Source organism: Channa argus, chromosome 16 (genome assembly GCF_033026475.1).
Source record: "Channa argus isolate prfri chromosome 16, Channa argus male v1.0, whole genome shotgun sequence".
NCBI lineage: Eukaryota > Metazoa > Chordata > Actinopteri > Anabantiformes > Channidae > Channa > Channa argus.
The window spans coordinates 2,189,393-2,215,321 of record NC_090212.1 but is presented as its reverse complement, the minus strand read 5'-3'; the positions used below and the strand labels follow the sequence as shown (position 1 = coordinate 2,215,321).

General features: G+C 38.7%; 3 protein-coding genes across 3 annotated transcripts; 1 reads left to right on the top strand and 2 right to left on the bottom strand.

Annotated features, from left to right (window-relative positions):
• The first annotated feature begins 2,824 nt into the window (after positions 1–2,824).
• Positions 2,825–11,480, top strand: ldah (lipid droplet associated hydrolase). The gene is made up of 7 exons (XM_067479870.1): positions 2,825–2,969; positions 3,483–3,643; positions 3,959–4,093; positions 4,305–4,474; positions 4,713–4,953; positions 6,644–6,726; positions 6,862–11,480. The coding sequence occupies exons 2-7, from the start codon at positions 3,505–3,507 to the stop codon at positions 7,048–7,050; spliced, it is 957 nt and encodes a 318-aa protein (XP_067335971.1). The 5' UTR covers positions 2,825–2,969; positions 3,483–3,504; the 3' UTR covers positions 7,051–11,480.
• gdf7 (growth differentiation factor 7) lies at positions 10,262–16,727 on the bottom strand. The gene is made up of 2 exons (XM_067479872.1): positions 14,220–16,727; positions 10,262–11,208 (listed from the first exon to the last, which is right to left on the bottom strand). Exons 1-2 carry the CDS (start codon positions 14,470–14,472, stop codon positions 10,262–10,264), a joined length of 1,200 nt encoding a protein of 399 aa, XP_067335973.1. The 5' UTR covers positions 14,473–16,727.
• A 1,286-nt stretch (positions 16,728–18,013) lies between these two features.
• alkbh1 (alkB homolog 1, histone H2A dioxygenase) lies at positions 18,014–25,925 on the bottom strand. The gene is made up of 6 exons (XM_067479869.1): positions 25,759–25,925; positions 24,778–24,886; positions 24,474–24,636; positions 22,940–23,030; positions 21,583–21,776; positions 18,014–20,799 (listed from the first exon to the last, which is right to left on the bottom strand). The coding sequence occupies exons 1-6, from the start codon at positions 25,894–25,896 to the stop codon at positions 20,349–20,351; spliced, it is 1,146 nt and encodes a 381-aa protein (XP_067335970.1). The 5' UTR covers positions 25,897–25,925; the 3' UTR covers positions 18,014–20,348.
• Positions 25,926–25,929: the final 4 nt, after the last annotated feature.

Below are 25,929 nucleotides of genomic sequence, written 5' to 3'. Positions count from 1 at the left end.
TTAGCATGATGAGAGTGTGAGTGAACGGGGAAATTACACTTGGTTGAAAAAGGTGTTATTACATGCCACCTAGTTTTACCACATGCGGTATCATCATGAATCACCTGGAAAATAAACAATGTATTTTTATAAACCAAACTGCAGATTTATGCTCTATGTGCTTGTCAGGTGGACAGTCATCCCTGTTGTTCTGGTAAAGCCCTGATAAAACAATAGACATATTGTACAGTGTGTGTAGAAAAACAATGGTGAATGGATTTGTAGAGAATTCAACTAGCAATAGTAAATTACAATGATGAGAAATTAACTACAAAATATCAAAATGTCTATATCTATTGTTTCAGCTGCCAATCCATGTCCATCATGGTCACATCCTATTTATGCCCCCCATCTCCTGGTTATTCTGCTTGATCCACAGTTTATGTTTGACCTGATATCTGATTCTGTCTCTTTACTTCTGTCACAGTAAAGTTCTGGCAAATGTTTGATATTTTATTCTAAATTTGTTTTAAATCAAATCACTCAACTATGAACAACAATGTATTTTTTATGTTATTATCACTCATACAAGGACAGATAAGTGGATTGTTACAGTATGTTAGCTGCTCTAGGCTGGTGGGGCTGATTGTTCATCAATATTTTATATTATAATCATTTAAGGGTTTGTGCTGCAATCTACATAAATATTAATTCATTGCTGAGTAAAAATTGTCCAGACAATTTCAACACTTTTGCCAGAAGTCAACCTGTTTCAAGACTTTTTTAATTATGAGAGTGCTGAATAAAGATGCTTTGGACACCAGAAAATTATATTCTTAAATTTATTCTAGAAAAAAAAAAAAGGGCAGATCTCTATTCAGAAGTTTAAAGGATCTTGCACATGGGCAGAGTTTTGTTTGCAGTGTTCTATAAAAGGACTATAGTCTGAAATGTAGTGAAGTATAAAGCACAACATGGAAATAATAAAAGTACTGTAGTTGAGGAAATTAACTTTTTTACCTCTCACCTCCCTGAAATGGACCTGGAGTGAAGTGGCATTCATCATCTGATTCCTCGGGGCACTGTTGACAATGAAGTGGTCAACAGCATGGGATGTGGCCAAAGGGCGTCCACTTCTATGCCTTTCTGTGACTCGTCCAGTCTCTCTCTGTCTTTGTTGAAAGCTGCTGATGACACTTTGTGACACTCTAAGCTCAGTTGCAACCTCCCTCTAAAAACATCCAGTTTGAAGCCTCGCAACAGCCAGGAACTGTTGATCAATTGTTAGGAGTCGTAAGTTCACCTGTAAAGATTGTAGTGCAATTTAAGTGCATTCTGAAATTTCACCCAAAGGTCAAATATCCCAAACTCTTTGTGAGTAATGTAAGTCTGATTTTAAATAGCAGCATGAACAGTTTTCATAATAATATAATTCATATGATACACGTTTTCTTATTATAAGTGGGGACACCTTTTTGTCGGTGTAAGGAGTAAAATTATAATTAAACACAAACAATTGTTAAATCTATAAATTAAGGGCAAACAATGAAACGATTACATTGATCCAGCAGATGAAACAGACATGACCTTTGTAAAAAAAACTGTAATGGGAGTTATGATCAACTGTAAGACGTGCTTCTTTCCTGGTATTCCTGACAACGGGCTTGTGGTTTGGAGCCACAGATGAGCTGGGGCAGGCACAAAAATGAAATACTGATATAGAGAATGAGAAAATATTGTAAATAAGTATGACTTTTAAAGCTGAGAAATGAGATAGCTGATAAGCACTTACCTCCCAATTAACTATGCCGATTTCACTGTTGTAAAAAAAAACTTTGTTGTTTTTCTACACTGTACTTCCATCATTAATCACAAAGGTCACAGGTGTGCTCAGCCCTGCCCTGGGGCAGTGTCCTATTAGTCAAAATGCCATGTTTTTATTTCCCTCCCTGTAATCCTTGGTGAAGAGCCTTGTCTGTCTTTGTCACTGCATTTGCACCTGCAGATGTTCACCAGCTGGTCTGAGTTTCACTTTTCAAATCCAACAGAAACCAGTCTCTTCTCTAAAGTGCACTATTATTCTATTAAAGGTCAGTAAAGTGGGTCCTATGAGTAGATCCTGTGAGACTAATGCCCCAGACACCTGCAGATGTTGTCATATATGTGTACAGACTTCCAACTTTTCTAACTTTTAATTTTGTATCTGACTGGGGTTTTCTTGCATAGGTCTAATGAGAAATGTGGTGTTGCATTTACACGCATCACAAACCTGTTGGTACATTACTTATTATTTTTGTTCAGCGTGCACATTCATTTTCTATTTACAGGCTTTTGCATGGCATAACATTAAGGACCGCTCAAATTTTGGGAGACAATACAATGCATGTGCATAATGTCCTCATTAATATGTATTTGGAAATAGCAGTAACATACCAGACACTGTCACACAATAACATGTGGTGTTATTGTTCATATTATAAGCTATTTCATGGTATTTGGTTTTATTTGTTTTCTTCTGTGGTATCTGAAACAGTTAATTAACTGTTAGTAAATAACTAATAGTGGCCGGTGGAGTCATGCTTGAGTGCATTGTATTAGGGGGCAGTTTTTGGCCCCTCGTTCTTTTAAAATGTGTTGGCCAAAACATTAGAACCACCATTTACATATATTATACAATGCACTTCAGTACGACTCTACCACCCACTATCATCTCGGTATTAAAAACATAGTAGAATTATCTCCATCCTGTTTTATCCTAACCAAAAAAAGATTTTAAGGTTATAAAAGTTGAATTAATGCCATTGTACTTCCTTTCTTCCTACTTAACTAAACCGCAGGAGCTGTTGCCCTTTATCGAAGAGAAGCGAGGCATTGTGGGACGGCCTCTCAGTTGACCAATCAGAAAGCCAATAGAGTGAAAAGCAGGAAGTTTACGCAGTGAAAGAATACTGTAGTTCATCCTTCATCATCTTTTTTGTCGTTATTTAGAGGTAAAAACATTTTTGTACACAATAGACGATTCAGGTACCAACGGAAAACAGCCTACGAGGATTCAAGATAACGTTACTTAGAGACATGTTGTATTATGTAATTTAAATCGGCGTCAGTGATTCTCTTATACCTATCCACTTTTAAAATCTATGCAATTCATACGTTTTATGTCGTACGTTATGCAGAACTTACAAATTACGGTGATTAATAATGTGGTAATACATTAAGCAAGCACTCTTTTATTCGGCTTTACCTAAGTAGCTATAATTGCATTGGTTAAATTGAAATTGAAACTTTTATTCACTCAATATCACTGAAATGACCAACAGATAGCAGAAACTCACAACATGCATGGCCATCTGTTTATGTTCTGACGTGGATGTGGCGCTTCCCCTTTGGACCCTGATGACAAATTCTATCTGCGTTTGATCTGGATGCATTGATTTACTGTGCTAAAAAGTCCAATAAACTAGACCTAAGGAAATAATCAAATGATCACATTTGGATTTTAGAGTTTTCCTCGGAGCTGATGAGATGGAAAATATGGTGACAGACAGTAGGGATGACCCACAGACGGAGTTTATCTACTGTTGTGGAGCCGTCACAGAGGTCCTTAAATATGGCTCCTGTCAGTTACAATCAGGACACAAACTTCTTTTTCTTATCATTCCAGGTGAGCTGGACTAATTTTCCAAGATATCATCTTATACTTTTCTTTGTGAACACTAGCTAAATGTGTAGAACAGTGTTCCTACAAGTGTTCGTGGATTGTCCCCTGTGCTAATTCAATTTTATTTATTTGTATATTTGAACAGCAAAAAACTAATCCAATTTCTTTAAGTCAGTTTTCTCAAAATACCATGTAGCTGAAACAGATGTTTGACTTTGCGACAATATTTATGAAGCTAAACTTCTTATATTTATGGCATCAAAAGCGGAACCAGTGGAAACATTATATAGAAGAGATATGTTTTCCTCTCTTACACAGGTAACCCAGGTTTAGTGGGTTTCTACACAACCTTCATGCAAACGCTTCATAGCTTGTTTGGCTACCGCCACCCAGTGTGGGCTGTAAGCCATGCTGGACACTGTGCACATCCAGATTCAATGGACATGGTAGAAGGTAGTGATTATTATTATATTATATATTATATTATTATATTTTTCACACTTCCCATCTCCTATAGTAAAATTAACAAGATATTGTATCCCTAACATATTAAAACATGTTACCTATTATATACAGCAGAGAGAAATGCATTTCTCACAGCTACAGCATTAAAGCTATATTTCTATTTTTTAATTTATTTTTCTTTTTTTTTTTTTTTTAACAGATTCCTCTTTGGCAGCGGAAAATGATGTGTTTGGCTTGGATGGACAGATTGAGCACAAGTTGAGCTTCCTTAGGAAGTATGTTCCCAGAGAAACCAACCTGGTCTTGGTTGGACACTCCATTGGCTGCTACATAATTCTAGAGATGATGAAGAGAGATCCTGAACTCAAAGTTAGTCACTATATCTCATATCTCTATATATTTTGTAATGACCTCTGTGGCTACTTAAGAAACTACTCATACTGAGAAGTCTCTCAGATGAAGCTGTTAAAACGCATCATAGTCTTGTTTCTATAAAACAGAAGCAGATTAAATGACACGAAAAACTACCCCTTTTCTATTCAGGGGTTTTCCATCATTTCAATTCACTTATTTTCACCTTATGATTGTTCTCTTTTACGTAATACAGATTCTGAAGGCTGTCATGCTGTTTCCCACCATCGAACACATGGCTCAGACACCTCAGGGGAAGGTCATGACCCCAGTGCTGTGTCAGATGCGTTATTTGACCTACCTGCCTCTCTTTCTGCTCTCTTTGCTGCCCGACATACTCAAAAGCGGCCTGATCAAACTGGTGTTAGGTGGAATCCGGTCTCTGGACCTGGCTGTAGTCAAGCCCACTTTAGCTTTACTCAGCGGAGACTGTGCAGGTTGGTATAGCTTTGTTGCTTATTGTGACATACTGTATATGATGTGTTACACATGGGTGCAAAAGTTTGCATCCCCAAATTTTAAAATGGCAAAACATTATTCAACATATTTAATGCACACTGAGCTAGTATAAATGTTGAAATTGAGTAAAGTTATTTTTTTTTTAATAAATTTATCATAAGTGGATGGAAATGAATGCACTAATATAATTTTATAGTTTTACTATAACTTTTTCCCCTACACTCTTTGACCATTTTATTACTTTTGATAAGTCTGCATTCCCTTATAAGCCATTCCATTGTAAGGGGGGATGCACACTTAACAACCTAACTTGAAAATTCAATGTTGACGATGTGCCCTCACAAACAATCTCTGGCTATGTACAGACAACAGCAACAGAGAGCACTTTCACCAGCAAGTTACTTAAAGAAAATAATGCTCATTACTGACAGCTGAAATTACCGGCTTTGTCATTCTAACCACCAAGAAATGCCACATGAATTAAAAATGAGTGTTAAAATAAAGTTGAAATGTCAAGAATAAATGACATTTGAAGATTGCAGGTTCATGTTTGAATGGACAACCAGGTCCACTCACCAAGGCACACATTAAATATCCGATAGGTCTGTTGATTTAATGTAGACTTTATAAAATTCTTTTGTCATTTCTTGGGGGAGTCTAGTTCACAGAGAGAAAAGGGATGGTGTGGTGGTTAATTACATTTCTCACATTCCAATCTCTTATTATATTTGCATTAAATCACTAACAGCAAACAACGATGAAAACAATGGGCAGGAAGCACAGAAAGAATGTGCTTCCGTAATGTTTTGGACACCTTGTACATTTGAAATATGGTGGCAAGAATATTAGAACCACCTATTCTTATAATGCACTCCAGTACGACTCCACACATTGACCTCAATAATGGAAAAATAGTAGAATTGTCGCCTTTCTGACAGTTTCAACCTTAAAACTGAGAAATGATAACCTTGTAAAAGTAGGTAGAACATTAAATGGATTGCATTCATTTGCACAGGTGTACTTAATGTTGTGGCAGCCAGTGATTGTGATTTAAAATGTTCAACTTAATACTTTTGAGCAAGGACCTTCAAGACCAAGTAGCTCTTGAAAAATAATCTGTGTCAGATGGAATAAGCTGATAATATGGCAAGTAAATAAAAATACATTTGAAATGAAATAAAAATATTAAAAAATGTAATAAACCTTTATGTACTTAGTATCAGCAGATATCAGTATTAAAGGACTCTGGTCAACATCGTGGCCAGAAGAACTGGATCTCTAGTAATTTCACTGCTCTTTTTAGAAATTTCTATTGGCATAAATGAATATGCAGACTGACAGATCCCAAACCTGAGTAAAGGCAAATCATTGTTGGTGTTATTCCCTGTGGGGATTGATGAAATTATAATTAATACAGGAAATTACTTTATTATACGTCATAGATGTATTATTTATGTAGTATGAAGTATAAAACATGTTCATAAAAGACAAAAATACATGGAAACTAAATTTGCCAGTTGCATTTAAATGACACATATAAGTGATTTAAAATCCAAAACACAATTTTTTAATAGATTAATACAAAATGCATGTGCTTACATTTGTAATATATCAGACCTCAACACCAGCCATGACAAAACAAATGCACTTCCCTCTCTGTCTTTATAGCCAATGCTATGTATATGGGTGGCCAGGAAATGAGGAAAGTTCTAGAAAGAGACAACGTAACTATCAAGACAAATCTTAAAAAGGTGAGAAAAGACACATTTACACAGTTCTATTAAAACATTTGTGTGTGTTAAACAGCCACTAGTCAGTATCTGATACTATAGAGACACGGATCAAAGACTGAGTTTGACCTATCAGTTAATCTGTTCTATTTTCAGCTTATATTTTATTATGGAGCTTCCGACCATTGGTGCCCTCTACAGTATTATCATGATATCAAGCAGGACTTTCCCCATGGAGATATCAGACTGTGTGAAAATGGGTTCCGCCACGCCTTCGTCCTGGATGCAGGAAGAGAAGTTGCTAAAATTATGGTAGAATGGATCCATGGGGATTTGAGGACATGAGATTATTTACAAATCTTTTCCTTTACTAAGACAGATGTGCCAGCTGTGTTCACGTACAAGAAAATAAATGTATAGTGCTGGGACAATATGAAATATTAATTTTACTATAAATTCTATTTATATCACTGTGTTTTGATTTAGAATTAGCATAAACATAAACTGAAACCTAAAATGACAACTCATTTCAAGTGGTGGCACTTGTGTAAAACATTTTCTCAACACTAAACCAAATACCGTTTATTCTATTGAAATATTCAACTGAGTTTTAGTGTTGATGTAGGAAAACATCATTTCCATTGTTTGTCATTTGGCATAGAGTTTCACAGGTCAGAGACACACTTTCAGTTCAGTTCAGTGTCTCGCTCGTGCACATTTCAACATGCAGGAGCTGGAGGAGCTGGAGATTGAACCACCGACCCTGCATTAGGTCCTGCTCTACGTCTTGAGCCACAGCCACCTATCATTGTAGCACTTCTCATTTTGTTATGTGGCCAGTTATTTTCTACACTTTTTTTTCATACAAAAGAAATCCTGTACTTTTGGATTCACCCACTCCCATAAATAATAACTCGAACAGCGTAAGAGATGTGGGATTTGTTTGTACATGCCTTTTATTTATCATCTTACTGTATGTTCCATTGATGTCTGTGCAACACTGGCGCTGCCAATGACTGTATCACATTGAGAACACGATGTAACATTTATCCACAGCTAGCTCGTTTCAGACAGACCTTGAGGAACTAAAAACTAAATATACTGTACATACAGTGCTTAGAGATTGAGTGTATCAAAAAATTTATGAAGCAAATGATTAAACACGTTTAATTCCAGCTTGGAAGATAAAAACCTGACTTCATAATTCCCCTGCAGATGTAGTAATCTGCTGAACAAGTGATGCTAAGAAATGTAACAAACAAAACTGTGTGACCTGTCGGTAACCTTTTTAAATGCCATGTCAGCGTTTAATAACCAGGCTGCTTATCCCTGGAAATGTGGTTTTAAATGTTTGTCATTTCTAACATTAAGTATTCGTGACGTTTTGGAAGGGTTAGCACACTGTGTTTGGATTGTGTGGGAGTAGTTAGACCAGATCTGATTGACAATAGTGTGGCAGCGTATGTAAAGTAGCCCACAAATGTCATCAGATTTTGATTCAAATGTTGTTAAATTCTAATTGGTGGGGACATCCTGGTAGTCACAGCCATAGATAATGTATATTATCTCTATGGTCACAGCAATGACCATGAAACACAGTGTCTGACTACAGTAAGGACCTTTGTTTGCTGTTGTCGGCCAAGTCTCTCACTCTTTATTTCCAATCATCTCTGCACTATCAACTTGGTGAAAAAGACAAAGCTCTCCTGACAGTACGTTTTCCCAGTGGAGCACTTCAAACCAGTGAGGGTGGTGCAAGGGAAAAAAAACCCAGATATAGAAATCACTGGTGTAAAATTTTTAAAAAGTTCTAGCACTGATTCACATGTCATTGTGACATTTCTGAGATACTGTCTTCACTTGGAGAAGGAAATGTGGGAGATTTGACCTGTAACATATTTAAAGAGGAAAAAGGAAAAAAAAAGCCAATTGACTACAGTTACATCCTTCTCTCCCTTTCCTTTTGTCCCGTCTGACCTCTTGATTTTCATGCTTGCGTGCCAGCTACAGCTGTGACATGTTGGGTTTTTCGTTATCTGGTTACCACATTCTGTCTGTCGCACTGACATGAACCAGAGTTGGCATAAATGTCCACTTGGATTCATAGATGAAGGGATCAGCTTGTGGTGGTGTAAAGTGAAGGTTGCTGTGACCTCACATCCATCCAGTTCTTCTGAATGTGAGATGGACCACCGTACACCACGGAGTTTCCCCAAATTTGGCACAAGCGTCTCCTTGGACTCAATAATGAACTGATTAGAATTTGAGTCTGGACAGACATATTAGTACATCTAAATTACAACTTGACTAGTTGGCAAACTGTGAGAAAGTAATTTCAGTTTACTATAACTTTTATATCAATATATATTTCACATGTTTTCATACTACTAAGAGTTCAGTTTTTTCAAAGTAAATTTGTCAATACATAAAAAAAATGTTTTTAGTATGTTATGTAGATCTCTATAAATAACACGTCAAACACGAATATTTCGATTTGCTTGAGACTTAGATGAGGGAGTAAATTAGTTAATTTTTTTTTAATTAAAGAAAAAGCAGAGCAGTAAGCAGAGAGACAGTGTTGACATGGAAATTGGCTACGAAATGAAATGCTACTCTAAACCAAAAATTCTAAACTTGATGTAAGCAATATTTGAATGTATAGTGTATGAAATAAGTTTATAATATTTCTGGAAGCTGAGTCATGGCAACTCCATTTCAGTTACAAGGACTCAACTTCTAGGTAACCTCACCTGGTTGAGTGAGAATCATTGTGAGTCATCTGTCTGTAGACACAAATCAGAGAGTACCAACAAGATGTTCTGAAGTCTTTTTAGACTTTTTCTGGGACTTATTATCCCATGGTTCCCAACCCTGGTCCTCAAGGACCCCCTGCCCTGCTTGTTTTCCAACTATTCCTAACCATGTAGTGTACTACCCACGGCTGTTTACCTGGTTTTGGTGAGGTCAGTCAATCAAAATTTGAAGGTTACCAATTTGCTTTTCCCACACGTATCTAACACAGTATCCCCCAACTTCTGAAGAACTTAATATACCTGATGTAGTTAATCAGCAATGGGTGGTGCAGGCATTTTTAGAAAAAAAAACAGGGTAGAGGTCCCTGATGACCACGTATGGAACCCCTGACTTAGATCAATGACCTTATCTACCCCTAACCACTGTTATTCCCTAATCTTAACCATTTTTGTGGCTTCAAGGTCCTTCTGCTGAAATGAACAAGTTTTGGCTAATATCCAACTTTCTGTCAAAAAATAGCTTTTTTTTAAACAAACGTACAAAAGATTTTTTCTTAAACCTGCGGTTCCTCTTAGTCCTGATGAGCTTTTTAGCTTTCATACTTATCCCATTGTGATCAACACCATTTCCTGCCCAGCACCAAACAGCAAAGTTAACAAATAGCTGGCGAAGAAATGCCGAACACTATAGAACCAAATATTTTCTACAGCAATTGGTGGCAACAAAAACAGAGCTCAGATGAGGGTTATTGTTAAGACTTTGTTTCACAACATGGTCAGAATTCTGTTTAACTTTCTTTGTGCTACCTACAACCACAGCTCTCCACCACCATGTCCTCATATTGCTTATAGACCACATTGTTCCCTGAGTCGATGTAGAGGATGCTGATGGGACTAAGCTTAGAGGGGACACAGCAACTAGGTGGACTGGTACCTGGATCCATAGAGTTTATGAGGGTCTGGATGACAGCGTGGTTGGTGGGCTCCAGGTGGGAGCGCAGGGGGAAATCACAGACACCGTCACAGTAGTGGGCCTCATAGTCCAAGGGGGCGATGATCCAGTCATCCCAACTCAGATCTTTAAAGTTTACATGTAGCGGTTTACGGCTGCAGCGAGCCCTCCTACGTCCAGTTTTTCCTGCAGCTGCTGTTCTTTGACCCCCGAATGACCGTTTGAACAAGGCTCTTTGGCCATATGGCTTTTGCTTCTTCTGACGTTTCGTAGTAGGTTGGAGGGGATATGGGAGTCTAAATCCACCTCCCTTGTGCTTTATTTTCTCCATTATCTCTGTGAACAGACTGTTCTTGGTGTCAGCATGTGAGAAAGCTACCAGCAAAGCTTTCTGCTGCGGAGGCTGAGCTTGGCGACCCAGCCCAAGGAGCACTGGGTCAGCCACTTTATTGGTCAGTTCAGAGTAGGCCAGGAGGTGGAAGCAGGCCTGCAGTGATTCTGTGGGGTTCTTCAAAAGCGCCTTTATGCTGGACCACACATCAAACACCTCCCACCTGGGAAGACCAGCATCCAAAACCTTCACAGTTCTAGAGTCCAGGAGCTGTGTCTGTGAAGCACCTTTAGCGGAGCAGGAGTACAGACGGATGTTGTATTGGTTTCCTCCAGCTGTTACAACTGTCAGAATGTCTACTACAGGTTTCCTTAAGATTCTTAGCTCTGCCTGCACCAACTCATCTACCCTGGACAGGCTGGACATGTCAAAAATGTATCGCTGACCTGTCTCACAAAATGGAAGGTCTGTGAATAAGGAGCGAAACACAGAGATTGGACCATATAAACACAAGCACTGTGAGAAAAACATAGCTATTCAGTATAGTTGCCATAACTTTAATCTCCCCAGTTAGAAAAGCAAAAATAACAACTGGAAAAAATAATTAGCAGAAAAAAACTGCACCCAGTATTTAGGGATATTTAATGTGCTGATTTTCTTTTGTATTGCTTGTCTGTTGTCTCTTTTGAACATTGTCATTGTAACAAAAATTCTAATTAAACGTTGTCTTGTTTATTTATCGGAGTATTTAAAGGTGCAGTGTGTAACATTTAGTGACATGTAGAGGTTAAAGATTGGAACAATCTGTCTTCCCCCACTTCTTCCTTTCCAATTATTTGAGAGAGAGTCTGTATTATCCATCAGGTGCCATCTCATATCCTGCAACCACATCGAATATGTGCAGTGATGAGATGACTTTAGATACAGCTATATATTAAGAAATAGAATTTTGTTAACCTATTTGTATATTTAAATAGTGCTTCCAGGTAAGTGAAAACACAACTCCAATTCTAAAAAAGTTGGGACGATGTGTAAAACGTAAATGAATAAAGAAAGCAATGATTTACAAATCTGATCAACCCAATAGATAACTAAGCACATAAACAATAGAACGTAAAAAACAAATCAGATGTTGAAACTGAGACATTTTACCATTTCATGGAGAATATTAGCTCATTTTGAATCTGATAGCAGCAGCACAATTTGTAAGAGTTGGAAGAGGCTGGTAATAGTAATTGCCCCAAATGAAATCAAATGGAGCATTTGACAACTAATTAGGTTAATTAGCAACAGGTCAGTAACATGACTGGGTATAAAATTAGCATTTCAGAAAAGCAGAGCCTATTGAATGTAAAGATGACAAACTGCATCTAAAAATTGTGGAACAATTTCAGAAAAGATTTCCTCAACATAAAATTGCAAAATCCCACCATCTGCAGTAAATAATATCATCAAAAGATTCAGAGAATCAGGAGGAATCTCTGTGTGCAAGGGACAAGGCTGAAGTTTAAAACTGGATGCACGTGATCTTTGGAACCTCAGGCAGCACTGCATTAAAAACAGGCCTGATTCTCTACTGGACATCACTGCATGTTCTTAGAACACTTCCAGAAATCACTGTCTGTGAACACAGTTCACTGTGCAATCCACAAATGTAAGTTAAAGCTGTATCATGCAAAGAAGAAGCCATATGTGAACAGGATCCAGAAATGCTGCCATGTTTGCCAGACCAAAGCTCATTTAAAATGGTCTGAGACAAAATGGAAAACTGTTCTAAGCTCAGATAATTTGAAATTCTTTTTGGACCCCATGGACTCCCTGTTCTGAGGAGAAGAGAGGAGAGTGATGGTCCAGCTTGTTATCAGCGGAAAGTGCAAAAGGCACTAATGGGGCTGCATTAGTGCATTATTACGTTGTGAGCAGCTTACACATCTGGAAAGACACCATCAATGCTAAAAGTACATCGAGGTTTTAAAGCAACATATGCTCCCATTCAGACAACGTCTCTATAGGGAAGGTCTTGCATATTACAGCAAGACAATGCACAGCATGGCTTTACACGAGCAGAGTCTGGGTGCTGAACTGGGCTCCCTGCAGTACAGACCTTTCACCAATGGATGATTTTTGGTGCATTATAAAACGAAAAATCCCGCAACAAAGGCCCAGGACTGTTGAGCAGCTAGAATCCTGCATTAGACAGATATGTGAAAACATTCCTCTCCTAAACTCCAGCAACTGGTCTCCTCACGTCCCAGATGTTTGCAGACAGTTGTTAAAAGAAGAGGGGATGCTACACAATGGTAAACGTCGCCCTGTTCCATCTTTTTGAGATGTGTTGCTGCCATCAAATTCAAAATGAGCTAATATTTTCCATGAAATGGTCAAATGTCTCAATTTCAACCTCTGATATGTTGTTTAGGTTCTACTGTGAATAAAACATGGGTTGATGAGATTTGCAAATCATTGCATTCTGTTTTTTATGTACATTTTACACATCATCCCAACTTCTTTGGAACTGGAGTTGTATTAACTTCTCTCTCTAGAGCTAATGTTTGGTTTGGCCATTCTGGGCTACTGTGTGAACATGGCATCACAGCATGCTGGGCCTGCTCTCTGTGGAAATAAAATGCTCATTTCAAGAAAAAAAAAAAAAGAAAAATGCAGGTGGTTATAAACTAATGAAAACATAATTATGCATTTCTATCCAATTTTGCTAACAGAGCCGGGTAAATTGCACACTGCACTTTTAATGTGGCAATGTTACAAAAAGATATAGAAATGACTACAAACCAATTTCTACTGAATTGTGTATTAATGTTCTCTGAAAACAACTTAAAATGAGTAAAAAAAAAGTGTTTAGACTGTAAACAGATCAGTTAACTACAGGAAAATACTGAGGATATGAACTTTTTTCAGTAGCAGACAACAGTTAACCTTTTCACAGGCCTACAACTTTCAGAAATGAATAGAGAAATGTTGATCGTCTAATTTGCTTGAGAAAAAATGCACTGAAATTTGCAGTTATGATAGGATTAGCCATACACATAGGATCATCATGAAGTCATATAAGTCAATATTATCAATATTATCATATTCTGTAAAGAAAAATATTTTGATCAATATAATATTTGGATCAAACCAATTGAACATGTTAAAATTATGGGGAAAGTTAATCTGGTTTTTAATCAATAAAGCAATACATGAAATAAACAATTAAACTGATTTTTGATTAACTATTGTTTAATTGCTTTCCGGATCAGTTGTAAATCCTAATAAGACTCCTGCAGCACTTTTGCAGACGCTGGTCTCCGAAGTAGAATTTAACGAGTTTGGAATATGAGTTCAAAACAAAAGCACTAAAGCTTCGTGCTGGAGGACGTCTTCAAAGCAAGTTGTTGACATTAATTGCATAAATAGAAAAAAAGCAACTTTTCATATGATGAACAAGAACTTAAAGAAAGATGTTTAGTTCACTGACCTTTTCCTTTGTCTGCAAAACCTGTGACAGTGTTGACCAGTGGCGCACCACGTCTGTCTCCCGGCTGAGCTTTGCTAAGTGTTCGATATAAAAACACCATGTAATCGTGCAGGACCCCCGAGTCGTTCACCCACGGATCTTCCCTCGCAACGCTGATGTTGGTACCCCGCGGTGACCCGGACTGCGACGCGACGCTTCCCTCCATCCCGACACAGAGAGCAAACCAGAGCAGAGAGGCCACGGTCCGGTCCATCTGAGGCGAAGCTCCGACGTGATTCGCTGGTAAACAGAGACTCTCAGTGGGACGCTTCTCTTCAGCTCATTCACTTCATTTATGGATGGAGCTTACCTGTACGCAGCTACCCCCCCCCCCCCCATTCCTCCCCCCGCAGCCCGAGAACCCCGACACGGTGGTGATTTCGCTGAGCTGGTGAGCAGGGGCGTAAGTGGGAGGGAACGGTGCAAGAAAGTGCTGGGCCACAGTAGACTGGGAATTACATTTCTGCTTTTACCTGTAGTTCTGAAATTGTAATTTAAACAATGTTTAAAGTGCACTGCTATTTTTTGCACTCATTTTTAATCCAAAAAGGACCCATGTCACACCAATCATTAGATCTCTACACTGGCTTCCTGTAGCTGCTCGCATCAGGTTCAAAGCTCTGTGCCAAACTACATGTACCAAACTCTGCGCGCTCAGCAGAATCTCTTCCAATATTTAAAAAAAACTGCTGAAAACAGAACTCTTCCGCATCTTCCTATGCACTTAAATCTCTGTAAACAACAACAACAACAACAACAACAACAACAAAAACCTACTTTTCTGCTCGTTCTCGCACTTGCATCTCGTGAACTGTGAACACTTTTCTGATAGGACTTTGCTTTGACGTTTTCTCCTGGACTTTGATTTTTGCTGTCTTGTACCTCACTTGTAAGTCGCTTTGGATAAAAGCATCTGTTAAATGACTAAATGTTAATGTAAATTTACACTACAAACAACATTGTTGTAAATCAGAAATACAATTTTGAATTAATCATTTTAATATTGTTTATATTGTTATTTACTGTATGTTGTGTTTCTAATTACTCAGAACAGAAAACAATGGTTTATAATAAAGTAACGGGAAATTTGTTCCCCCCAATATGTGTTATCAACAGTCATGCTTTGCCTTCATAACCTAAAAGGAAAAATAAAATTACTCCTCCCAAAAGCATTTAACTGGCTCAATAAGGTAACAAATGTTTACTGAGCTTCTTCTGCTTCGTGGTGCTAATTACAGGTCAACCAGCAACAGTGCGCTCAGCTCTGGAATGGGAGAAAGATTTAGACTGTTCCGTTTTCTCCATGATGCATGCTCACGTAAGTTAAACACAGTCGGTTTATGTTGCAGGATCTCTTATTTTCAACATAAATTCTGTGGACGGTGCTTCTCAGAGATAACTATGGGGAGCTGAAGTGAAATACTGCACCTATCATCTTTTTTTTATCATCTTCTTTTATCATCTTTTTTTCCCCAGATGTGCTCACCTTTGGATAAATGTGGCAAAAACCTACTGTTGTTTGAAACCACGAACTGTTTAGTTACAGTGTTTGATGTGGTCTCATCAGTTCGCATTAATCTTAAAATTGTAAAACCAATTTAGAAACATCTGCTGGTCGGAGAGTGATCAAAATAGTTTATTTACATGTTGAACTACTGCACCAGTCAGTGGTTGCTGCAATTGACTTTGGTGCAGTAGGTCTCGGGTTCGATTCAGGATTCAGGATGTATCAACAAAGATCCATGAATACATCAGGAAGATGGCCCCATTTGATGATGTGCTTAGTGAATGACTAGGGCAGCAGAAACCATAGGAGCAAGAGAAGGTAGAGCAGAAATCCTCATGGAAGGACAAACCCCTGCACGGTAGAAGAAGTGGCTGATGTCAAACAATCTTACCAGTGGCTTGACAAGGCTGGACTGAAAGACAGCTCAGAGGCACTAATCATAGCAGCACTGGAGCAGGCTCTAAGTACAAGATCAATAGAGGCTGGGGTCTACCAAACCAGAAAGGTCTCCAGGTGCAGGCTGTGCAAAGAAACCCCAATCCAGCACGACAGCAGGGTGCAATATGCTAGCAGGCAGGGCATCCATGGAACCCCATAACCAAGTGGCTGGCGTAATGTACGGAAACCTCTGTGCCGAGTAAGGGCTGGAAGTCCCAAAGTCAAAATGGGACACACCTCGAGAAATACCAAGGGCTGAAAGAGGACTTACAAAAGGTGTGGAAGGTGAAGGCACATGTGGTACCCATGGAAATAGGAACACTAGGGGCTGTGACCCCCACACTGGAAGAGTGGCTCCAGCAGATTCCAGGAACAACATCTGAGATCTCTGTCCAGAAGTGTGCAGTCCTAGGAACAGCTTGGATACTGTGCAGGACCCTCAAGCTCTCAGGCCTCTGGTAGAGGACCCAAGCTAGAACAAAGGAATAAGACCGCCCCAGTGCATCCAGAAAGTGTTCACCATCAGCGCTTAACTTTTTCCACATTTTGTTGTTTACAGCCTTATTTCAAAATGGATCAAATTTATTATTTTCCTTAAAATTCTTCAATACCAATTCAAAATTACCCCATAATAACACGAAATATGTTTGTTTGAAATGTTTTTACCACCTTTGCCATAACACTCAAAATTGAGTTCTGGTGGATCCTGTTTCTGATCATTTTTTACTTAATGCTTTGTTGAAGCACCTTTAGCACCAATTACATCCTCAACTCTTTGTGTATGATGGTACAAGCTAACAAACCAATTTTTGGGCAGTTGCTCCCATTCTTGTTCTTCTCGAGTTCAAGTCTGGCCTCTGGCTGGGCCATTAAATGACATCAGAAGAGTCGTCCCGTAGCCACTCCTTTGTTATTTTGGCTGTCACTGTCCTGTTGAAAGATGAACCGTCACCCCAGTCAGAGGTCCAACGCGCTGTGGAACAGGTTTTCATCAAAAATGTCTCTGTGTGATGTCTCTCTCTGTAGTAATTCAAACTTTTTTTTTTCTTTTTGTTAACCTCACTCAGTTATCAACAATATGCACTTTTTACTACTTTCCATCAAGCTATAGGTAAGTGCAGGTTGAAAACTCCTTTTCCTATTGTTTTGGAGTAAAGCTCACAAAATCTAGCAAAGAAGCAACAAATGAGGCAATGACACTACTTAACCAGTGGGAGGCAGTAATTCACAAAAAGGTGCTTAGTCTGCTGAGAAAACGTTCAGGCAGGTATTAACAGGGTCATGAAGTTAAGTATTAATGGGGTCAAGGCATCCTGGTGCAATTCATAAACCCACTCCTACCAACCACGACTGAAGAGGATGTGACCTAAGCAGAAATTTGGAACACTAAAGTTACACAGGTAACCCATTCATTGATCTTTTGAAGGCGCTGGGTTTGCATGGTTATAGCAAAGTAAATCACACGGCTGTAAAAGTGAAGGCAACTCAGACATTAAAAAGTGGCAGGAAATGACACGTTAGTTGCCTTAACTTAAATGTGGCGTTTGAAAAAGTGAACTGCTTTCTCTTATCGGTCATTTGTCTTTAAGGCAAGGAAATTAGCAACGACCTTCTGTGACTATAGACAATGAGAAAATATTAAGTACGACTTTTAAGGGTGAGAATAGAAATATCTGTTAAGCACTTACCTCCCAATTAACTATACCAATATCACTGTTCTGTACTTCTACCATTAATCAAAGGTCACAGGTGTGTATTATTTACTTTGAGAACCCTCTTATATAAACATCTAACTATACATATATTAGGTTTTACCAGTATTATACCCTAAATGCATGTGTCTTTTTTAATAAGTTCACAATATGTGAGTACAAATCCTTCCTAATTAATATACACAATGAATGACTTTCTATGAATTGAAAACACAGAAAGGTACAACTGCACCAACTAGTGGAATGAACAAGTCACTCGCTACAAATCCAACAATGACTGAATATGATTTTTGTGCCTTTTGCCTGGATTTCGACAGTTTTCGCATTCATATATTATTTACAAGGTTTTAAAAAGGACATTTTCATCAACAAATCAATAAAAGGTACATTTTTTAAACCGATGTTTTAATGTAATGAAAAATATTGAAAAGATCTTTGTTAATCAGAAGTTATTTCAAAAGTGATCTTGATTTGTATTTGGGACTTTAATTGATCAGCTCATTTATGTACTTGTGATGTGTAATGATATTATGATACTGAGGAGGAATTATATAAAAATTACTGTGCACAACTGAAATATAGAATTATTTAATTACAATTAATCTTAGTTATGATTTTAAGGGAAATGGTCTTTTTATATTATTAATTATTGTTATGGCTTTAAAATTTTAAATAGAGAGGCTTTAAAACAAGCTGCAAACCACTGGTAATGTTTAAGACCTAATTAGACAACAACCTAAAAAAGCCTGCCCAGTTCCTTAGTAAGATTCTTATGAACTGATGAGACAGAGAGATTAACTTGTAACAAAATGATGGGAAGAAAAAAGTATTGGAGAAGGAAAGGAACAGTTCACGATCCAAGCATCATCATCTGTCAAACATGAGGAGAATTATGTCCCATTCTTCTAACATGTTTCGTGGAAACTGGATCAGTTGTTTCCACAGCATGATTGGGCACCAAAAGTGACCACATCATTGGAAGATTAGTGCACCAAGCTTTGGTGACTGAGAGACCGAATTCCTAAAACTGTAGGACTAGGTTTAAAAGTACATAAAACTGGCAGACTGATTTGTGGTGTGGTGTGGGAATAACTTGGTCTTAAATGTGGAGGGATACAAATATTTATATGTCCACCTTCAAAATATACTGGACATGCTGCATACAGTACGGGAAGGGACAGAGCAGACGCTTGTGGAAGCTTAAGTCCTTCAATGTGTTTAGCAATATGTAGTATGTCTTACCATTCTGAGGTGGCCAGTACAATATTCTCTGCTGCTACTTTATATGCTGGGGTAGCAATTTCAGAGCCAGTGACCCCAACAAACTAAACACGGAGAGCAGCTAACAATCACTCCCTGACCTGCTGCTTAAACAGGACCTCCTATAAGAGGGTCTTTTCTACATATATTAAAATATTGTATATTCAATGTACAATAAAATTCCACCCATCCATTATCTGGAAGGTCATGCAATGATGGGGAGAATATGCAAACACCACACAAAAAAGCCAGAGTCCGTTGGCAACGTGAACCTGCAACCTTCTAGCTGTGAGGCAGCACAATAAAATTCCACGGGCAATCCTGCATGTTCTTATACTTTCTTTACTCTGTTAAGCTGTATATCATTCAACCTAATGAATTGTACTGTTATAACCCAATTGTTTTTACTGATTTTTGTAAAATGACTACTGCAACACTGCAAGTCGCCTTTAGAGTTTGGAATACATTTCTCATTTATCTAGTATCAGCAGAGCGCTTCATAATGTTTGGGACAAAACCTAAAGCCTAAGCCTAGAGAAAACCTCAAAGAAAAAAAAAAAGTCTACAAAGTAAAACCAAAATATAATAAAAAACTTGTATTAATTCCATGATAAATCCATATTTATGCACAGTCCCCTCAGGAAGTATTCTCTTAAGCATATAAGAGGCAGCTCAAATAGCACCTACTATAAATAACTCTACAAATTTAGATTTGAAAAACATCTCTGTTGCTTCAGCAGGATGTGAGGGATTCATCTTGCTGTATCTATATGGTGTTAGTTTCTGTATTAGCTGGACTTTGGATGCATTTAATAAAATAGAAAAAAAAAAATGAACACATGGCTTCATGCAATGATCTGTCCTTCCCTTACTCTGGTGTCACCATGCAACTTCAGTTCACCATGTCCTCTGTTCATAGCCTTTTGTCTATAGGCAGGACTCTCTAATCCCCTACCCTGAATACAGTATCAAGGTTTCTTGCTTGCAGGACAGGTAAGAAATTAACCTAATAAAAAAAGCCAACTTAGGTCCAAGGTACTGAAATATGTTATAAATATGCCATAAATGTGTCACTGCACTAGCTACAGACTCTTTGTAATTTTGAAATCTTTGCAAATTTGATCATCACTAAAAATCCTGCCATCATATAAGGAGTTTGAATAACAGTCCATTTCACGTCTGTACTGTATCAACACAATCACAGCTATTACTCCTCTTCCTCTTCAAAAATGCTCCATCTGCTAGTCCGCGCTCGACTGTCTGGTCGCCTTCATTCCTAGGGTGAGAAGTAGAAAATGTTTCTGGAAAGTTCTGCCCAGGCCCCAGCACCTGCCTGATAGTCACATTCACCCTGGAGCTCTGGATGTACTTGGAGCAAACAGCCCAGTCTTGGTCTGAAACCGGCTCCAACACAGTGTGCTCCTGCAGGGTTGAGTCCAGGCTGTGGCTATTCATGTCTAAAGATGCACAGCCTTGCGGTGCTGGGACAATGCGTGGCACAGCATGGTAAAGGAGGCGGCTCTGTCCTGACAACACCATCACGTCCCCACTGTGCATGTACATTGCAGTGGGTGGGTCCTGTCTGCATGTGCCTCCCAGAAGGAAAATGGCCGACTGCCCAAAACTGTCAGTAAGAAAATAGCATATATAAGAAAAGGAAAAGGATTATGTTTCTGTAACCAGTTACCTTATTACAACGAGATACAATAAAACTAATACAACAAAACAGTTATGTCAAAGGATCATATTGGCCAAAATATAGTCGATCAAATTTCGATCCTCTTATAGTTTACCTGAACCTTAGATTCCAGAACACGACTACCTTTGTACAAAACCCTGAATGCCTCCCACACACACTAATGTAATACCCATACACAAACGCAGAAAAGAGCTAGACTTGCGACAAGTAGAGAGGAAATATTAAATTTCCAGGATAACGTTTAGGATTTGCAGCTATTAATTTGTAGGAGCCTTGTGGAACTTTTAGGAGAAGTGAGATTTCTGTTTTTGTAGTTGAAAATGTTTCTTGCTGTCTAAACAGGACCTACCAAATATGAAAAAAAAAAAAAAGTATAATCTCAGATATATTTGATGGATGGACTGTAAGTAAATAAACATTGGCCAATACCTAATATTAAAGGTGTTGGCTTGCACATCACTAAAATTAAACTGGTTTTCTAAAACAGTAGATCAGGGCCTGGCGATACTGCTCCTCAAGGGTTGCTGCTCGGCTTGTTTTCCCAGAAATCCCTGCCCTACCTGGATCAGGTGTGTTCTGTCAATATTGCAGCATGAAGATACCCTCTTAGATACGGTACAGCTGGACAGTAGCCCTTGAGGAACGTAATTGTCTGTCCCTGCCCTAAATGATCCCCCTGCAATCACTGTAAGACCCTTAATAACTCACCTGAGTGAAAGCAGCGGTCGGCTGTGATCTAGTTCCGACTCATCCACATGGATCCCCAGAGAGGAATCCGATCTGTAGTAGTTGAGGATTCCAGCCTCTGAGATGAACCTGGGGAACCCACAAGCGGCTGTTATTTGGACGGACAGCAAATGGAGTTCAGCTGGGAATGGAGTGTAGTGGTTGGCAGAGTATGTCTGTGAGTGAAAGACATTTGGACCAGTGTTATACATGAAAGGAGAAGTGTTGTAGAACACATCTTTCCATTTAGTTGGGTGCAAAACTTTGGATTCCCTTACTTTGAAATTTCCAAAAAATAAAACAAGGAATTTTGTTCTTATCAGATAAACCATACTGGTTTTAGACAGAATCTTAACAGCACATATTATATGCGTATTAAGAATCAAAGAGCAATTTTACAGATGCTGACTTTAGGTGCCTCTCATTTCTTCTTACACAAAAAGGTATACATTTTTAAAATGTATATTAAAAACTAATTTATTACAAGATGGTTAATATAAAGAGAAACTATTAGACTATGCAGAAGTTAGGACAATGGGCCTGGTGGATCCGTGGTAGAGCATTGGGTTGGGATGTGAAAGGCCACGGGTTCAAATCCCGCCCCACTAGGTGTGGCCCCGCCAAGCCACCAAGGGCCACCATGAGCCCAGCTAAAATTCGAGACTTGCTGCAGCCCCCATCCGGCATAAAAACTCATGCCAAAGCAACATGCACTGTAGTGACCCCTAAAGGGACCAGCCGGAAGGCACTGATTATGCAGCAGTTGGGACATTTTGTTTAGTGAAGCTACTTGCCTAATGTCCAGGTTTGTATAATAAACTGTATTTACATGTAAATGTGTTAATAAAAAAAAAAAAAAGGAGTACAGTCTAAGGCTGGAGAGTCTTCTGCCCAGCAACCCAGAGATATAAAACTAATGTGACCCAGAGATATTAAATTAATGGGGACGTATGAAGTTTAAAAATGCATAGGCTGAAGACTTGATGTACTTCTCTCTTGCAAGAAAATTAAACCCTAAAATACATCCTGGATGTTCAAGCTTCTTTATTGATTGCACTCGAGGTCATAGTGTCATTTTTGCCATGACACATTTTCATGTGCACAGAGCGCTGGTAGCAGCACATGGTCTTTAATTATCTTGAGTTCTTTATAGCGCTCAGCAGCGGGTGGACAAAACTAGGCATCAGAGGACTTAATATCTTTAGAAAATTGAGGCTTGTTTGAGAAATCTATTTTTGATTAAAGAAATACATAACACAGAGTTATTATCAGACACTTGTATCTGAATTTACAGCCACTGAATCCCTACTACAGCATCTTGTAACAAAGTGCTACTTACCTTGGTGTCCCAGTTGTAATGATATCCAAGAGTGACCCAGCGCAGCCTCTCTAGCAGAGTCTTTGCTTCTCTTTTAGCAGAGGGAGGGAAACTGTGGAGGGGATCAATCACAGGGAACATTTACTGAGCAAGGCTACTGCAAACCAGGAGCAAGTACACTGTCACTGAGGCAACTAAACGTCTGACGGAGAGTTATACTCATAACAATGAGACTCATGATGGACAGCTACACAAACGTTGCAGCAGATCAGAAACATTTTCTGAATCCGAAACAGATAAAGATTGAGGAGCTTTGTGATGATGCTGTTGCTTTGACTTGCATTATACATCCAGTAAACCTTTCCTTCACTGCTTTCACTTTCCACTAAAAGGTTGAAACTTCCCCTTAGTCAGGCAGCAGCATGTTTTGTTCAGCCAAAGATTCTACATAACAAGATGGGTAACATGTTAACAAAACCTGTTAGCATCCAGTCACAGAAGAAAAGACAAGAGAGTAAACCCACATCAACAGTGATTCTTTAGGCCAGTGGACAGTGTCGGACTATGTACGGTCCGGATTCGGGCCAAAAAAGGCTTGTATCCAGAAAATCTTGCCTGTAAATTATTTTTGATGTGATATTTGGGTATAAGACAGATGTTAATGTAAAGATTGGATCCCAAAACTCTGGGGTGTCAGCGGTAACTGTTTAGGTTAAGGTTGGTTAAAGGGAAATGCATTTCTACATAGAAATAGACTTCCGAGCTTCGGGATCTAATGCTTAGTCTTAAGCAAGGTGAAAGCGAGTGAGAGAAACATGTGCTAGTTCAAAATTAAGCGGACAGATTGTCCAAAATATGAGTGGAGAGCTAAACATGTAATCATTTGCCCTACAACTAAAGAATTCTCTGCTCTGGTTGTAAAAAGTTATATTAGAGGAAATCGCCGACATCTGAAAGTGAAACAGGTGCATTAGAAAAACCAACAGAAATATTGAAAATTCCTGCACTGTCTTTCTTAGTCTGTAAGAATTATTTATTTGTTTAGGTTTGTTTTTCAATTGAATTATAGTGATTTAAAGTTTAAGAAAATCTACATAAAAATCCGAAGTTCAAGAAATGGATGGTTTTTCCAAATAATTGTGATCACAGTATTGAGGAAAATAATCATGATTATGATTTTCTCCATAATCGAGCAGCCCTATTTTTGTTGCCATTGGTTGCATTTTCTGGAACAGAAATAACTGTACAACTTTTAAAATCCAAACCGTCTAAATAAAAGATGTGACACAATGTGATTCATCCTGTGTGGCTGCCTTAGTTTACTTCAAGTGACTTGTTTAACTTTGTTTGTGTGTGTTTGTTTTCCTTGTTTTTCCTATGTGTGTTAACTACACAACCCAATCGATGTAAACTAATTTGGTGTTTGTGCAAAAGGTTGATTGTTAAGTGTAAAACTTTACACTTAACATCAACTTTTCTTCTCTGGCTTACACCTAAAATGCTAAAGGAGTAATACAACAACAGTTCACTGGCCCAGATCTGAATCATGTCTTACCTGAGGCCATGTATGCTCTTGCCCCAGATGTCCTGGGTGTCAGAGGCAGACATGTGCATGTCCAGGTTGCAAACATTGGGCTTCTGAGTGTAAATCTTCAGACACTGTCGGACCCAGAAGGGCTGGGAGCCCAACAGGAATGGGTTTGGGATGAAGATGAAACCTAAACGACACATTTCAGTACTGGGTCATATGAAGGGAAGTGTTTAAAAACATTTAATATGAAAGATCTCATTGTTGACCATGTTGCCTTAATAAAAGGTCTTAGTATTTGAATTTTATAACATTTCTTTGTCAGTCTTACCTGGGTAGCCTTGTAGGCTAAAGGCTTTCCAGTTTCTAACAGGCTGTAATCCAACCCTGGCAGCTTCCACATCACTCACTGCACCAGGTTCAAGTTTAACTGCAACTACCTATTAATAACACACACACACATTTAGTAACTGAAAACTGAGAAATGTTCTTCAAATTAACATAGAAACACACAAGCTGAAACATAGCTTAGTGGTGTTCCTGGAAATGGATGCTTTAATCCCCAAAACCTTAGGTGGAGATTCACAAATCTTTTAAATCTTTGTGCTTTTGATTAAAAATGGGCCTATATGTTGCCAGCCACCTGTAAGCGGGTTGCAGGAATAGCTGCAGCAACCTCAATGTCCTTCCTACCAGTGGCTATGCCTACAATACTTGTAAAACCCTGCATCTTATAAAACTGAATTAAATTAGTAAACCTTGGTAAGGTAACATTCATTCATCCGTCCATCTATCTGCTTCATTGTGGGGGGTGCTAAAACAAACCCCAGCCAATGGGCGAGGGCCAGGGTAGACCTTGGAAAGGTTGCCAGTCTATTAAGGTCCGTATGTAGGGACATACAACCATTCATATTCACATCTATTGGCAGTTTGAGACAGCAGATAACCTAACTGCAAATCTTGAGAGAAACCCCACCGAGAAGGGCCTGTTCTCCCCACACAGATCTGGCAGAGTAAGACACTTTCCCAAACGGTACAATGCTTTCCTTAAAGGATGCTTTCACTGATTTTAAACGTGCTTCTTTTGGTTCTAGTTTGTGGGTAAAATAGACATACACATGTTTCTGTTGCATTTGTCAGCAATACAGTGCCGAACAGTCCTACGAAATCCAACACGGGATCCTCCACCACAAGAGTTTCTTCTTTTCTACACTCAGTTTCTATGGACCCCTTCTCCACTTTTAAAACAAACTGGCCAGTGTTTCAGTCAAGCTCGATCGTGTGATTCTTGTCAGCTGTCCTTTACTCTCACCTTGTCACTCGGTTCACCTCTGGAGAAGTCGATAACATCGCTGAAATCGGGTGGAGGATTTCTTCTCTTGTAAAACTTGAATATTTTTCTAAACGCATCTTCTCCACTCTGCACCATGGAGGCTGCCATCTTGTTCATGACGTAGCCTTTCGACTCTTATTCTTCTGCGCC

Coding starts and splice junctions, on each gene's coding strand:
- gdf7 (XM_067479872.1), bottom strand. CDS start 14,472: ATGGACCGGACCGTGGCCTCTCTGCTCTGGTTTGCTCTCTGTGTCGGG. Junction 11,209..14,219: donor TTTTGCAGACAAAGGAAAAG/GTCAGTGAACTA, acceptor CCTTATTCACAG/ACCTTCCATTTTGTGAGACA.
- alkbh1 (XM_067479869.1), bottom strand. CDS start 25,896: ATGAACAAGATGGCAGCCTCCATGGTGCAGAGTGGAGAAGATGCGTTT. Junction 24,887..25,758: donor GAGGTGAACCGAGTGACAAG/GTGAGAGTAAAG, acceptor TGTTATTAATAG/GTAGTTGCAGTTAAACTTGA. Junction 24,637..24,777: donor TAGCCTACAAGGCTACCCAG/GTAAGACTGACA, acceptor TGTGTCGTTTAG/GTTTCATCTTCATCCCAAAC.
- ldah (XM_067479870.1), top strand. CDS start 3,505: ATGGAAAATATGGTGACAGACAGTAGGGATGACCCACAGACGGAGTTT. Junction 4,094..4,304: donor TTCAATGGACATGGTAGAAG/GTAGTGATTATT, acceptor TTTTTTTAACAG/ATTCCTCTTTGGCAGCGGAA. Junction 4,475..4,712: donor AGAGAGATCCTGAACTCAAA/GTTAGTCACTAT, acceptor TACGTAATACAG/ATTCTGAAGGCTGTCATGCT.